The sequence below is a fragment of the Hippichthys cyanospilos genome, chromosome 5 (assembly GCF_059441005.1).
Source record: "Hippichthys cyanospilos isolate Australia breed blue-spotted pipefish chromosome 5, RoL_Hcya_1.0, whole genome shotgun sequence".
NCBI classification, from domain to species: domain Eukaryota; kingdom Metazoa; phylum Chordata; class Actinopteri; order Syngnathiformes; family Syngnathidae; genus Hippichthys; species Hippichthys cyanospilos.
Genome location: NC_142373.1, coordinates 1,718,550 through 1,735,281, shown reverse-complemented (window position 1 = coordinate 1,735,281; position 16,732 = coordinate 1,718,550). Strand labels below are relative to the sequence as shown.

The following is a 16,732-nucleotide window of genomic DNA, read 5'->3' as shown; positions in this document are numbered from 1 at the left end:
TCCAGTGTGGCTTATATGTTGTTGTTTTGTTTGTTTGGTTGGTTGGTTGTTTGCCACCAGCAAGCAAATGTTGTTGGAGGTTCCAACTTATGGAACAACTATCAAATACAACTGAAAATATGTTATTTAATGGCTGTGTAAGTTTTGAAAAACATATTATTAAAAAAAATGTCTAAATTAAATAAGAGAATGTATAAAATTTGGGATAAATTTGTGACGTGTAAATTTTATATACAATAAACAGTATTATTTTATTTATTTATTTATGATTGTATATATAAATTACGTGCAATGTGTTTTTATGTTCACTAAAATTAACTATCAAACAAAGGGAGACAAAAAAGATCCTATTGAAGTATTGATTTCGATTTTGAACTGCTATTTAACTAACATATCCATCCATCCATCCATCCATTTTCTATAAATCCATTTTCTTTTTTTATTGGCAAATATTCACTGAATTTTTCTGCATGTGTATTATCTTCAACACATGCAGCGGCACTTAAATTGAATTTACGGTTGTTGTTTTTTTTTAGATCGCGACTGATAATGGGTAGCGCTAATGAGCTATTCCAGTTCACAAACTGCCGTTGGGCACCAAAGAAGAGTTCTCAAACGCGCATGCGCATGCGCATGAGGTGGCTGAGTACGAAGCAAGCAACATCTGTCGAGTCCACCATAACGATGCAGGCCGGTATAAATTGCAGCGAAACTGGTTAGTATAGTTCCATATAATTTTAATGTTCTGAAAAATGTGTCTCATTACACCTTACCACTACACCTAGCCATTAATTTTAGAAAGGCATCCTTTTTTTTCTGGCGCTTATTAGCTAAGTAGTCTCAGCGATAGTGTCTGATATGAATCACGACTGCAAAACTATATTTGTCATTGCACATCTAGATTTTCATGTTTTGCAGGCTGTACACCCGATATCGAATAATTATGAGTTTTGCATTTATATTTGCAACTCTGCAGTCAAAATACTGAAGGCACATTCACCCGGTCTGTGGGTTTGTTGTGCAATATTCGCTTGACTTTCAGGGACCATCTGCAAATAACACGTTTCATTGTGAAACTGTTTTCGCAAAAAAAAAAAAAAAAAAAATAATAATAATGATAATAAAATGACTTTTCACCATTCTTTTTGGACAACTGACCCCCTACAGTAAAAAAAAAAAAAAGTAGTTTTATTGATTTTTAGTGAATAGTTGTACTTAAATACATACAAAGTCCATATAAAGTGTTTTTTCACAATACCCTCACCTGTAGCAGTTCGGGCATTACAAGTATGCTCTACAACAGTATAAAGAATGGTAAAAAAATAATTTTATTTATTTTGTTGTGAATATTTTTATTAAGTAAATACTTTTTTTTTTTTTAACAATAACCTTACCTGTAGTATTTAGGGCATTAAAATGATGATCTACAACAGCAAAGAGAATGGTAAAAAGTCATTTTTTTGTGCGTGAATATTTTTATTTATGAATTACATACTATGTCCATATACAGTGTTTTTTTTTTCTTTTTTACAATAACCTCACCTGTAGTAGTTTGGGCATTACAAGTATGATCTGTAACAGCAAAAAGAATTGTAAAAGGTAATTTTATTGATTTTTTTTTGGTGAATATTTTATTTATTAAATACATACTATGTCCATGTGAAGTGTTTTTTCACAATACCCTCACCTGTAATAGTAGGGTATCACAAGTATGACCTACTATAGCAAAAGAATGGTAAAACATCATTTTATTGATTTTTAGTATATATTATTATTTATAAAATACATACTATGTCTGTATATACTGATTTCGTTTTTTCTTTTTTCCAAAAACCTCACCAGTAGTAGTTAGGGCACTACAAGTATGATCTACTACAGCCAAAAGAATGATAAAAAATTATTTTATTGATTTTTAGTGATATTTTTACTTATTAAATACACACTATGTCCAAATAAAATGTTTTTTTGTTGTTTTTGTTTTATTTTTATAATAACCTCACCTGTAGTAGTTAGAGCATTACAAGTATGATCTACTATAGCCAAAAGAACGGTATAAAGCCATTTTATTGATTTTTAGTAAACATTTTTCTTGACTAAATTCATATTGAAACGTGTAATTTGTTGATGGTCCCTATTATGGACCACTGTGAATGACGGTTGACCAAGTGGAGTCGCTGTTTTCTCGTAAAACTTGAAATCTTGAGGACAGTTAACAGTAATTCTATAGTATAAAAAAGTATGATGATTATGCTATAAACTACACTCTTTAATTACGCAGCCACTGCCGTGGTCTCCGATTAAAAGCACAGATGAAACCGAATGTCAAGCAAATATCGAACAAGAAAATAACTTTACCCCTGTCACCCACTCTTATGTTAAGAAGTTGAGAAGGAGGTCATTTGTTTCACATGTTTATTGAAGAACAGACAAGAGTTTGGCACTTGAACAATTTCAATGTGGCTTGTGACGAATCTGCAGTGAGGACACAAAAACATGTCAACAGTCGACCCACGTCTGGAATCGGGACCAATTTACTTTGGGAGCCAGTTGAGCTGTAACAGCATTCAACAGGTGTGTTACATACTATGTACTGTATTTATGAGTAAGAATTTGTAGTGTTTAATGTTCCTTCAAATTGTTGTATAGTTATATTTGCCTCGGGGAAAATGGGGAAACAATATTATGTTATTGTAATACTATGGCAATACCTGATGCATTTGAGGTCATATTTATTTTATTTATTTTTTTTTGGGGGGGTGGGGGTTAAAGTCGTGAAGACATTACTACATCAAAAATGTTCAACATAAATGTCTATTTGTGGGTATAGTTTGTTTACCACAGCTTTACGCCGGCATGGCGCGCTGCCCTTCTTGTCCCCGCCTGTGCTCCCGCTCGTCGGCCTACACACTGGCCCTGGGCTTAAGTTTTGTCGCACTCGGCAGTAGTCGGATCCTGCTGCTCAAATTTGCCTCTAATGCAGGTGATGAGACTGTTCTTTCGCATGTTCTTGAATCATTGAAATGGCCATTTAAAATACTGTATTTTCCGTGGTATATGCGCAGACAACAAATACGACTTCCTCCCAGCCTCTGTCAACATGCTGGCAGAGGCTCTCAAGCTACTCTTCTGCCTCATGATGTCTGTCAGAGTGTTTATCCAAGGTAAACATTATCTAATACACCCCAGCCCCCTAAACATGCTCTTTATTTTGGCATTCCTGCAGACAGTAAAAGTTAATTCCACTAGGGAAACCAGTTCTACCTCTGCTCATGTCATAATAAACTCTCGTGACTCTCATCTCAGAGGGACGGGATTTCCGCTGTTCCTCAGCCTCCTCGCTCCTCACCTCTTTGAAATGGGCCCTCCCAGCATTCCTCTACTTTCTTGACAACATCATCATTTTCTATGTGATGACCTACCTGCAGCCTGTAAGTCTTTATCTTACGTGGGTGGGTAGCTTCTAGGAGTGGGCCCAAAAATCTATTAACATTAGAATCAAGCTCCTCAAATTCTACGATCCAGAATGGATGTAAAATGACACAAAATTGATTTTATAAAACAATCAAATCAGTCAATCAATCAAACAAATGCACTTGCTGTTGCCTTCTGTGTAACTACGCCGAACACGCATTAACAAGGAAGAGACAACAAGCATGTCGGATGCCAACGGCGTGCTGTGAAGGTAAACTTCTCAGTCAAGTTTATTTGTACGGCCCTGACTCACCACAGTCTCAAAGGGCTTCAAAGGTGAAAAGAAATCACAGACAACTAAACATGACAATGTATATAAAACATATAAAGATAGTTAATAGCACCAGACAGAACATCTTAAACACACGACGGCATCTCCTAAACAAAGATTCCAAAAGAGGAAGAAAAAACTCAAACTTTCTTTATAATTCAAAACTTATTGAATGTAAAAAAAACCAAAAAAACTTGATACTTTGTCTCCATTTTTCATTCTGTCTTGCTAACGGATACGAGTAAATCCTGATGGTTCTTTGCACTTCTATGGACTGAAGCAGAAATCAATGTTCATCAAATCATTGTGAGTGAAAGAACATTTTTTAATCAAATATCACTTCTGAAAGGAATCATAGACCCAATCTCAGAATCAAAACCAAATTCTGAGACAGAGATTGCTACTGCCTCCACACACACACACACAATTCTGTGAAAACTAATACAAATCTTCGATATCTAAATTTCTTTTGGTAAAGTTGAATACTCATACGAGATTGTGCTGTCTTTTTCCACCTGATTATTTCACTTTATTCATACTTGCCCCATCAGGTATTTTTTTTCCGATAGAGAAGCTTAGGTTATACGTCATATTAATAGTTGAACAAGTTTTTTAAATGACTTCTCATCTCATTTTCTTTATATCATTCCACTGTATGTTGATTTTCTCCGTTGTTGCCTGATTTATGATGTTGTCTCCAGGCCATGGCAGTCCTGTTCTCCAACTTTGTCATCCTCACCACGGCTATTCTCTTCAGAGTTGTCCTTAAGTAAGCCACTCGTTCCATAACATCAGGCTGTTTTGGGTTTTTTCGCCACTGATATTTGTTCACACTGACTCAAGTTGTTAAGCGATAAGCAGGATACTGAATATAAGCTAGGCCAACTAAAACTAATAGGTAGAAACCAATGTATAGTACTCTGCATTTATGGCTATACTCATCTGGTTTATCTTTTTTTTTTTAAAAACAAAAACTTGCAGAAGCAACAAGCACAAATAATTTGAGCAACAATTCTTATCATAAAACACAGTGGTGTTTGTCACTCTTTTGCCACCAGGAGGCGCCTGTCCTGGGTGCAGTGGGCCGCCTTGGTCGTCCTTTTCCTGTCCATTGTCTCTCTGACTACGGGATCAGGCGGCGACCAGAAGCCAGGCAGCTTGGTACCCGGAGTCCGCTTGAAGCCCCTGTCCACGCCATCCAACTCCTGCCTGCTCTACACGCAACTGCTAGAACAGATGAAAAACAGCAGGTGGCGTAGTAGCATCATGGAAATATTTCTTCCAGTCTATCTGCCCTCTAATCGATTTATATGAATTCAAGCTTTCAATGTGAAAACTGGACTTCAAAATTATTGAGTGATAATTTTGAATGATTTTTTTTTACAGTCAAAAAGTAGTCAAAAATATAAAAAGTATAGTCCAATTTATTGAAATTACATTTGCACATATGCATATAAAAGAAGTTAATTTTTCTGGCACTAACTTTGATTAAAAAAATGAATAATAATTTATGAGGTCCAAAATCATACACATACATCATTTGTATATTTATTACTCGAAAAATCAGCAAAGATCACCACCATTCAAAATAAAAAGTCTGAAATTTAATGCATATTAAATATTACCAAAGAAATTAATTTCCCCATCTTACTCGATATACAGGAATTGCTTGAGACTAAAATAGCACAAAAATACCCTCCCAAAAAAGACTGACAATCCACAATTAGTGAGCCATAAATGCACAGGGAATTATATTTGATCATCTGCATGAATTTGCAGTTAAGTGTATTTTAAAATAAAAGCTGCATTATCATCTTTGCATGACATGACTACTTTGGGTTGAAAAGTAGCATTGTACATGACTTTTCAAAATAAGAGCTCAAAATCAGATCATTTTTGGAATTCTACATGTTATCTGTGACCTTGACTTTTCGAAGTAAGAGCTCAAAATCAGATCATCTTTGGAATTAGACATGTTATCTGTGACCTATGTAGAAAGTCACCGATCAGGATTAGATGGCAATCTCGTTAATTTACTTGATGTGTATATCCTCCCCCAGCGCCAACGACTCGTGGGTGTCCATGCTACCTGGCCAGGCCTGGCGGGACAGCCTGGTGGGAAAACTTCGCTCCCTGGGCGTGGGCCACATCCTGCTACTGCTGCAGTGCTTCATCTCAGCCATGGCCAACATTTACAATGAGAAGATCCTAAAGGAAGGAGACCAGCTCACTGAGAGCATCTTCATTCAGAACAGCAAATTGTGAGCCCGTCATCCGGTTAAAGCGACAGAAAGAACGCCGATGACGTCTTGACTCGATCTCCTTTGTAATGTCACAGGTATACATTTGGTGTGGTGTTTAATGGGCTGAGCCTCGTTACCGGACAGGAGTCTCGAGGCCTCACTGTCCATTGTGGCCTCTTTCATGGACACAACGTCTACTCTCTAGCCCTGGTGGTCGTCACTGGTCAGTACATGTGCACGTGTGCAGTACAGACAGGCTTGGGACTCACACCTCAATATTAATTCGGCCACACGAGCTAAAGAAATCCTAATGATTGACACTGCTCAATAAGTTCATTTTTGCAAAGCATTTTGATGTTTCTTGGAGTTAAAGTGATCAAAACAACTTTCGCAGTATAACATAAGTAGTAAAGACCTACATCTTGTTTTTGGGTCTTATTCAGTAGAAAAATGAAACTGACGTATGTAATTAAACTAGAAAGGTGCAGGGGTAGGCAACCCATCCCAACACACAAGTTTCAATGGGGATATTTTAAGGGATCGATATTAAAAAAATACTCAAAATTATTCACGCTTTCGAAACATAGTTAACGTGTGATTAATTAATTGAATTTTAATTGCGATCATGATATTGTTGATAATTGGCCCTCTTTCTGGGGCTAAAGATGGAAGGCCTTCACCCTAACTGGGAAGGCGCCATAACTCTTTCTAGAAAAATAGATTACTGATTGAAGCTTCCATGACTTCTCACATTAGAGCATGTCCGCGGACCCCACTTTGAGAACCACTGGTTTACAGCGTCGTAACACTTCAATAGATGCTGTTTGCTTTCCCGTCTATGTGTATGGTGTTTTTCATTGTTACCATTCAGCCAGGCAAACTCTTTTGACCAATGTAGTTATTTTTCATTATCTGTAACACTCAATTAGCTCAGCCTAGTTGAACTGGATCTATGCGTTAAACAACTTGAATTCTTCTTTTAGAGAATGCTGAATGTCACATGTTTGCTCACAAGTCAAAGTGAAAAATCAACCACTCAAAACATGTCGTGCCACTCGTATACTCAAGGCGTTTCTAAGACCCGAAATACTGAAATAGCCAGTGACGCTACAGGTGAAACGTTGACTAAAATGCATGTAAAATAATCTGTGTGTTGCAACAATCAAGGAAGGAAGGCCTTCAAAATAATGTTTTTAACCCCGCACTTCCTGCCCACCAGCGATCCTGGGCCTTTCCGTGGCCTTTATCTTGAAATTCCGGGACAACATGTTCCACGTGCTGACCAGCCAGATCACCACCGTCCTGGTGACCGCCCTCTCGCTCTTCCTTTTCGATTTCCGGCCTTCTCTGGACTTCTTCCTGCAGGCCCCCGTGGTGCTGCTGGCCATCTTTATCTACAATGCCAGCCGGCCCCGGGACCTGGAGTACAGCCTCCAACAGGAAAAGCTGCGGGTCATCAACGGAGAGGTGTTAAAAAGATCCAGAGGGGTAAGGGCATACATGCATGCACATGTCAAGGTCCCTGCAACGGCCGTGTTTTGTCTTTAAAGGTACACTGTGTAATACAGCGTTTTTCTTTAAAAAGGAATAAATGAAATGATTGTCCATTTCAAAAACTTGCAAATGAATGTGTTCTTAATGACTAACAGTCTTTTTTTTAAATATAATCGTAGGCCTAATTATCATTAAATTGTGTTACATGGGGGGGTGGCACTTCTCCAGAGGCAGCCATGTTTGTTATAGCTACAGGCAATGGTAAATGCAGCACCTCCTGCTGTCCGTAAAGAAAAATGTTTGAAATCTTACACACTGTCCCTTTAAGGAATAACACACACCCTGCACCGGTGCTGTTACTGATTGAATGCTTTACAAGCGTTCCCAATAATGTTATGATCATCACTTTCGGTTCTTGTTACCCATCTTCAAACTGTGCTTAAAAAAAAAGAATGATTGTTTTTTGTGTGTGTATTTTGTGTGTGTGTTTGTGCATTTTGCTGTATTTTTATTTTATTATAGTGGATCTCGCTGTGTAAACATTAATATTTTGAATAATTAGATTGATAATGTACATTGTAGATTGTTGGTTTTGATATATTTTGTAATTTTTTAATGAATTATTGCATTATATTTCAAAATAATTCCGTTATAAATTAAGGACTTTATTGCAACAAGTAAAGGAACTGAATTGTTTTTTTGGCTGGGAACATGGTGCAAATTCAGTACACTTTAAAACATTATTTATTCAACATAACTTTTCAATTATATTTTCCTTAGAGTTGGGCATTGTTTTATGAAAATGTAATTGTTTGATATTTTGAGTTATTACATTTAATTATCTAGTCTGTTTCTGCTCTGCATAATTATTTGTTTTTTATTTGCAATCAAATTTTAATGTATTTTTAATTTATTTTTTGCCTGTTGCAGAAGTGAATATTTGAAATTTTGTTGAGGGAAGGAAACATGCCATTTGAGCCATTTTCAGACTTTGATTTATGTCAATGATGTATTAAATATCCGTTACATTGTAATATTTGTTCTTCTACTTTCAATTGTTTTTGTTAGTGGTCGTTGTAGAAGTACTACAAATTATGTATTATTAGGTGTCAGTTATAATTCATCTTGTCTTAGCCCCTCAAGTGCAATGTTTCATCCACCATTTTATGTATTGTATGACTCGTGACTCGCCTTCTCCCATGTTTCAGGATGGTGAGGAGTTGGAGCTGCTAACCAAGACCAACACAGACAGCGACTCTGAGGAGTCGTCTTTGTAGTGCACAGGAAAGCCAGTTGCGCGCGGTGTTTACACAGGACGTACATTGTACATGCGCAAATGTTGTCTGCAAAAGGTTATTTTTTATTTTTATTTTTTTAGCCGCCCCTGGAAAACATAGTGACAACGTTGATGCTGTGTCTGCAAGTTGAGACTGAAGCGTTTGTTATTCCTGTGGTCAAATCTCAACACATCCTGAAAGCGTGGTTTATGTATGCACGGAATAAGTCCTGCTACTGTATTTTTTTCCTCTGGGTATCAAGTGAATTATTTTTCCCTTTTCAACGGCTGGAGGAAGAAGATTTAAATGAGTTTCATTAGCGAGTCAGTTTATCAGGATATTGAAGATTTACAGTATTTATGCAACTCAAAATTTGGGCTCCATTAAGTTGGACTCTTTAAAAGCACAATAATGTATCACTTACGCTTTGTCACGTTGTAAATATTTAGAAACTCTGTCATGTGTGTTTGACTGTAAATTGCAGGTGGTTGGAATGTGGTGCAAGAAAGGGAAATACAAAACCATGGAAAACAGAATGAAATCAGACATCATTGAAGTTTAAACTCCACCCAACTCATTTTTTAAAATAGTCTTACTGTGTTTTTCAGTACAACCTATAGATAAAATATAGATGTATATGCTCATAAGCTGGAACAATAGGTACACCGTTGAGATCTGCGCAGTTGAGATCCAGTCAAGGAGCTGGATTTAAGATGTAAATCTCTTTACAATTCATATACGGTAGATGGTGCATGTGTGCCTTTTTGTGTTAAATGTTATTCCTCTTTTTTATTCCGCCCATTTTTGACGTGTTTCAGTGTCAAAATCAGATTCACACTTTTCTAATTTCGCTGTTTTCATTTTAATTGGCCTTTATGAAGAACAAGGGGACTTAACTCACGTGTGTTGACGTTGAAGGACGTCAGACGTGGCGGCATATGTGGCACGAGGATAAAAGTGCGCTTGCTGGGGACAAAGCAAAATATGAGTTATAGCCAGCGCTCTATACAGCAGGTCCATGACCACGACCACGACCACGCTCTCTCTTACTTCAACTGCCGTCAGCTGGTTTTTCGGAAACATCTTGGGAGAACTCCTTGTTGAGCTTCTGGTTCAACCAGTAGATCACTGACGATAACAATGTGACGAGTCACGCAGCTGTGCACTTCAAACAAGCTGGACACTCCTCACCTTTCTCTTTTTCTGCGGCAGCTTGTCTCTCTCGGCAAGCTTCTGCATGTTTGAGTCCAGCTGCTCCTTTAGGGTTGCAAGCTGACAAACAAGATTTTGTGAGTAGGTGTGGCATCATAAGCAGGCCGTCCTGTTGCTTCAGCGTCTCACCTTCTGCTCCTTGTCGTGGAACTGTCGCTAAGCATCTCCTGCTTCTTCATAGGGTCGCTCCAGCTTGGCTGACGTCTCGCTTAACAACTCTTGCTGGTGCAGCACTGCTGCGCTCTTCAGTTTGTCCCTCTCTAGATGAACTCCCAGGTCGAGCTGATAGTTCTTGATGATCTCATTGCCGTTCAGCCGGCAACAAATGTCACATACACACCCTGTGACATACCAACTGTCTTCTAATATTAGCCCTTTTTTGCTATTTTCCCCCCAATTTTACACAAATCTCTGTAGTCTCATGAGACGGTAAATGCTGTTCATTGTTGGGAGTAACTCAGATATCCCAAGTGCACTGATAAAGCTCTGACTCCCATGTATGGCTCATGTGGAAATGAAGGACATGGGTAATACATCCACCATGTATTGACTGCTTTTTGTTGGCCTTTGCGTGATTGCGGAAAACCTTAACGTCCCCCAAATAAACTGCCACGTCGGCTTCAAATTTCCGTATCTCCTTGAGGGATTCCTGCACAAAGGAAGGCAGCGTGATGCAGCCTTCTCAGTTCGGAGTCGGGCGGCACCAACTTCCTTTTGCAATGCGGCCTTTTGCTCCTTCTGGACTTGATTTCTTGTGTGCCCCATTTCTTGGGAATCCTGCTCCATCTTGGCCATGCGCGTCTGCAGGTGCTTGTCCAAGCGTGCTGAATCTTGCTGCCCTGCATTGAGGGAGTCTTTCTGGCTATGCAGTGATGCCAGCTGCTGCTTGGCACGCTGGCGCTCCTACACACACACGTGCGGTGTGCACGCACACCCTGCATCAGCCGCAAGGACAACATGGTTATATCCTTGAAAGAGCTGGTCTCCATCACATTCAGGTGGGCGGGGCCATTCAGGGATGCCGAATCACACGTCAGCAGCAGCTGGAAGCTACAGATCAAAAAAAATAAATGCTTAGCTGTTCGTATGGGGCAGGAAGTTAAGACACGTTATTCCGGAAAGCAAGACAGCGGACGGCGTCAACCGTCTGCGTCGTTTTTGCAAAGCATGTCAAAATGATTCAAAACACCCAATGGTGGTGCGACTTCAGGGGAAAAATGAATTCAGACCTTTTGAAGTATTCTTGATTAATTTTCTCAAGTGAAGATAAACTACTGCTGTTGCACTTTCTTCAAAAGAAATAATTCCAGCTGCTACATGTCTTAATGCTACTTGCGCTCATTGGAATCCTGATTGCCTTGACTGTTTAAGCTCTCACTGTTGACTTGCCAGCATTGTTTTATGTTTTTAATAAAAACTAAAGATCATTTCCTCTGTTAAAGCTTTGAGGTGTTTTGGCATTATGATTGTGTGATTGTTGCATTTTATTCAAAAGCCAATCTACTGATGTTGCATTTTCCAAAACAGAAAACATTGAAGGAGCTGCCTACCTGACCACTTCTTTTTAAACTTTACTGTCTACATCCTCTTACTTAATTGAAAATCTTTTTGTCTCCAGATTTACTAAACACCCATTAATCTTTAGCCTAGTTTTACGACTGTTGTGCTATGTGGCGGTGGATCGAGACAAAGGTGCGGTGGTGAGTGCTAGGCAAGTGGAGTACCTGCAAGGGACAAGTGAAGCATCTCAGGGAAGGACGCACATTCAAATTGTAGTGCTTGCTGGGCTTTCAAACTGTAGCTACACCAAAATGAAAAAAAAATGTTCATTTTTTTTTTTTTTTTTTAAATCTGACAGTGTAATTGTGCGCCTTTCTATTTGGGCAAACCTTGGGAAGACGTCTTCGGATTATGTGAGGCAGAAAAGAAAATGTGGATCAGCATCATCCATGAGTCTCACCAGGATGTCCTGATAAGTAAAAAACATGGAAAATGGTTTTCAAATCACGTTAGTGACGCAGAGTATGGAGTCTTTTTTGTGTCACTTAAAAAGGGTGTTATACAACTCCCATTTCTAAACAGTGAAAGTGAAAGTCTAAAGTTTCTACGGGTTGTGCATGTAAAGGAAAAGGATAGTTAATATGTTGCTTCAACTGTGTGAAAGGGGCTAACTACAGACAGAAAGATAGGAAATATACTCACTCCCTTGCGGATGGCACTTGTGCCCGACTGGACCTCAATAGCTACACGGATGTGTTCCTTTCTTTAAAGTAAGAACAAACATCACTGTGCTTTACTTTCATGTTTACTTTATTAATCGAGGTTAAGGCTCTGAGAAAGGATTCTTTCCAATGCTGACATGACAGCTTTAAACAAAAGTAAATACAAGACAGATACAGCTAACTGTGCAGAAAATAAAACATATCCACACAAATAATAATATAATCAGAAATAACAGGACAAAAAATTCATAATAGCTCCATTCAGCCATGGTCTCCTTACAAACAATGATAACACCTTCAACCATATTTCACATCAATACTGGCATGACCAAATTAAGATTTTTTTTTAATTAATGGTGTCATTATAGATTTATATTAATCAAATAAACAAATTTACCTTTAACTCGTGTGATATTTTGTCAAATCATTTGATCTTTACCTCAAAAGGAATTCACTTCAAAGAGAAGGCGTCACTTAAAAGAGAAGGCGTTGAAAGAGGACACTACAGAGCTGAATTTTCCCCAGACAATGAGAGCATGTCAAAGTTCAATATGTATACTGTGAGAATGGTGTTGAAAAATATTACCCCAAAACGGTCAAGATACTGCAGGTTTAACTAAAAATTGATTTTGGTATACAACTCGAGCAACAACGCAGGCATACCAACGCACATGAGGACCACAGTCTGAAATGCAACTTTGTCAGTTAACCGTGAATCTTTCAAGCAGGACGCCGACGCGGCCATGACATTGTAAAACTGAAGCAAATACAACATATATAAAATAAAGTGTACAAAAAATAAAACATATACACACAATTATTAATAATATAATATCCGAAATAACCAGACCAAAAATTCACAACATAATTCTGTTCAGCCAAGGTCTCCTTACAAACAGTGGTTACACATTCAAATGTATATCACATCAATAATGGCATGACCAAATTACGATTTTTTTTAATTAATGATGGCTTTATAAATTAACATTCATTAACAACAATCATGGCTGATTATTAATTAATTTCCTTTTAAATTAACTTGTGCGCGATTTTGTTATATCGTTTGCTTTTTAAATTAAATTAAATTAATTTACTTCAAAGAGAAGGCTGAAATTTCCCCAGACGAAGAAAGCATTTCAAAGTTCAATATGGCACAGCTACTTAGCTGTCACATGTACATCACATCACTAACGGCATGACCAAATTACGATTTTTTTTAAATTAATGATGGCATTATACATTTACATTCATTAACAAAAATCCTGGCTGATTATTGATGAATTTCCCTTTAAATGAACTCTTGTGCGGTTTTTGTCAAATCATTTGCTCTTTACATCAAAGCCATTTTATTTCGAAGAGAAGGCGTTGAATGACAACACTAGAAGACTGAAATTTCCCCAGACGAAGAAAGCATTTCAAAGTTCGATATGGCACGGCCACTTAGTTATCACACTACCAGCTGTGTGCCATGTCTGGGCACAATAATGCAGGTTTAAGATCAAATTGATTTTGGCTTGCAACTCAAGCAACAACGCAGGCATATCAACGCACATGAGTACCATAGTCTGAAATGCAACTTTACCCGTGAATCTTTCAAAGAGGACGCCGACATGGTCGCATTACTAACTGCCAAAGAGGCAAATGTAAATAAAACAAAGAAATTTGTGCCTGTCCGACACCTTTCTTCGTTGTGTCGACATCTAACGATACCTCGAAATACTTGGTTGAAAATTGTCTCCATTGTGGACCACCGAAACAATTGTATTTCTTCTTCTTTGGTGAGGTTCTCTTCTTCGTCGTCCTGCTTCCTCGGCCGACTGTCGGAAAGATGTGCAATTTCGCTCTCTGTGGAGAGAGCCGGCGGTGCAACAAAAACGTCCTTTTGTAGTTGTACTGAATTTTCCGGTAACTGATTTAATGCGGGTTGTTCTTCTTCTTCAAATTCATATCCATATTTTGCAGTGTTGCCAATTTACCATATAACATATAGCCAAAAAATGACAAAAAAAATCTATACAAATATAGCTAACACGGTACAACTTTATATGTTAAAGATTGTTCTTTGCACGGCTATACACCCCCTTTCACCATTAATTGACACTTTTGCCATTAGAATACCCACACAATTTCCACTTTTTTCTGTTTTTACCCAGTATCATCTATTTTTTTGCCTATTCAAACCGTTCAAACCTTATATGTTAAAGATTGTTGTTTCCACTGCCTTCAGCTATTAATTCATGTTTTTGCAATTCGAATTCCCACACACAACTTCCACTTTTTTCAGGTTTTCCCTTGTATCTTCTACAGTATTTGGCCCATTCACACTGTTCCAACTTTTAATGTTAAAGATTGTTCTTTCCATTGCCACTCACTTCCTTTCACAAATTAATTTATCTTTTTGCAATTTGAATACTGACACAATTTACACTTTTTTTCAGTTTTTCCCTTATATCTTTTACATTATTTTGCCCTTATCAAATCGTTCCTACTTCATATATCAAAAGTTGTTCTTTCCACTGCCATACACTTCCTTTCACCGATTCGTTTATGTTTTTAGAATTTGAAAACCCACGTTATTTTTCAGTTTTTCCCTTGTATCTTCCACATTATTTGGCCTATTCAAACCGTTCAACTCATTTCCAGTTCATCCGATTTACACTGTTCCAATTTCATATTATTCCCCTTATTTGTGAGAAGTGTGCTTCAATTTCTTTCATTCCATTTATTTATCGTTCTTCCGCAATTCCTTGTTTTCCACCCCACAAATCCCTATGACTCAACATTGGGTGATTTTACATTTCATATTCACAGCGTTGACATTTCATATTTTCAATATTTAGCTCATTCATCTCACTTTAGGGATCATTCTCATCATTCGAGTAACTCATCATTTCCAATATTTTCCCATAATTCCATATTTTTCACCCTTTCAATAATGTGAAAGCTTCCCATTCATTCCCATAGGGAGATTTAACATTTCATATTTTGAGCTGTCCCATTTCATATTGACATTTAACCCATTCATTTCTGCTTAGGGACCGTTCCAATATTTCATACATATAATTATTTTCCCATAATTCCTTATTTTTACCCCAATATCCCAATATTCATATCCAATGGGAGATTTAACATTTCACATTTTGATCCTTCCCATTTCGCATTCACAACAATGAACCCATTCATTTCTTCTTAGGGATCATCCCCAGATGTATCAATATTTTCCCATAATCCCATATTACATACATGTATGTTGCTCAAACATTACTGGTTGTGTATCCTGGTAATAAGGTCATAGTGTGATAAAAGATTAAGCAAAAACACGTAACCGTTTCAGATTAGCACCGTTGGAGCATGTATGTTTTATAATTAAATTGTGTGTTTACAATATTAAAAAAAAGAAGAAAAAATTCACTATGAATCTATATAGACTTTAAGCAGTCTTAAAGTCTGCATCGATAAGAGTAGGAATAAATGAACCTGCAAAATTGTCTGAGGAGGATTTTCGGTAATTTATTTTATGTGCAGGATTGGTATTTAAACCCTGGAGAACCTATGGGGTCAAATTTGGCCACTTTAAATTCTGCTACTCAAATAACAAAGACATTTTTTTTTTAATTTATTGTATTTTTTTTTTCTTACAAATTTAACTTCAAAAATCTAGAGTGTCACTTTTGACCCCTGCAAGGGGCCATCTAGTGGATTAGTATTTCACTTACATGAGCCAGAGTGGCGGTGACAAGATGGCTGCCAACATGCTGTTTTGTTGAGCTGGAATTCAATCCAAACAAAACAATCTTATCAGAAAACCATCCGATGTGTCTTTTTTTTAAATCTATTTTATGACATTTTGCAGAATGCCAAGGAGTATGTTTTATTTATATATTTTGATAAATTAGCAACTCTGAGCTGCTAATAATTTCCCCATGATTCCATATTTTTCACTCATAACAATTCATAGTTGATTCCTAATGGCAGATTTAACATTTCTTTTTTGAAGCTTCCCCATTTCACACTCACATTCAGCTAATTCATTTCACATTGTCATCATCACTCATATTCACATATTCCAGTAATTCATAATTATTGTATTAATTTTACCCATAATTCCTCATTCCCCTTATTCTCACCAAAACTTTGTACCCTTCTACCTTCGCCATTCCTCATTTTCCCCCGCGATTTCCACTGTTCCAAATTTAATCGATTCCCCCAACTTCCGCCATTCCATTGGTGTATCCATTTTTTCTTCCCACAATTGTATTTTCCCATGATTCCACTTTTTTTAGTTTTCCCCTGTATCTTTTACATTATTTGACCACTTCAATCTGTTCCAACTTTAATCAATTCAGCCAATAACCGCCATTCCATGAATTGCATTTTCCTCTTCCCACAAATCAAAATTTTCCCACAGTTCAACTTTTTTCATTTTTTTCCTTGTATCTTCTACATTATTTGGCCTATTCAAACCGTTCCAACTTTGTATTATTCACATTTCTTCACATTGGTGAAACCATTCAAACATTCCACATAATTCTACCATTCAAC

The 16,732-nt window shown here is 37.4% G+C and overlaps 1 protein-coding gene and 1 long non-coding RNA gene across 5 annotated transcripts; one reads left to right on the top strand and one right to left on the bottom strand.

Annotated features, from left to right (window-relative positions):
• Positions 1-623: 623 nt before the first annotated feature.
• On the top strand, positions 624-11,409 carry LOC148423119 (UDP-sugar transporter protein SLC35A5-like). The gene is made up of 11 exons (XM_088415541.1): positions 624-715; positions 2,479-2,571; positions 2,828-2,980; positions 3,063-3,161; positions 3,304-3,428; positions 4,444-4,511; positions 4,801-4,992; positions 5,803-6,003; positions 6,081-6,208; positions 7,205-7,473; positions 8,688-11,409. Exons 3-11 carry the CDS (start codon positions 2,854-2,856, stop codon positions 8,754-8,756), a joined length of 1,278 nt encoding a protein of 425 aa, XP_088271667.1. The 5' UTR covers positions 624-715; positions 2,479-2,571; positions 2,828-2,853; the 3' UTR covers positions 8,757-11,409.
• On the bottom strand, positions 3,662-13,761 carry LOC148423118 (uncharacterized). 4 transcript variants are annotated; one of them, XR_015865694.1, is made up of 7 exons: positions 11,858-13,761; positions 11,693-11,769; positions 10,098-11,018; positions 9,807-10,028; positions 9,658-9,722; positions 5,832-7,431; positions 3,662-4,969 (listed from the first exon to the last, which is right to left on the bottom strand). It is a non-coding gene; the product is annotated as an uncharacterized LOC148423118 (long non-coding RNA). The 4 variants fall into 4 exon arrangements; XR_015865693.1 differs by having other exon boundaries at positions 3,662-5,950; positions 7,202-7,431; XR_015865691.1 differs by having other exon boundaries at positions 3,662-7,431; positions 9,807-9,884; positions 9,948-10,028.
• Between the last annotated feature and the right edge of the window lie 2,971 nt (positions 13,762-16,732).

Coding starts and splice junctions, on each gene's coding strand:
- LOC148423119 (XM_088415541.1), top strand. CDS start 2,854: ATGGCGCGCTGCCCTTCTTGTCCCCGCCTGTGCTCCCGCTCGTCGGCC. Junction 6,004..6,080: donor TTCATTCAGAACAGCAAATT/GTGAGCCCGTCA, acceptor GTAATGTCACAG/GTATACATTTGGTGTGGTGT. Junction 7,474..8,687: donor TGTTAAAAAGATCCAGAGGG/GTAAGGGCATAC, acceptor CCCATGTTTCAG/GATGGTGAGGAGTTGGAGCT.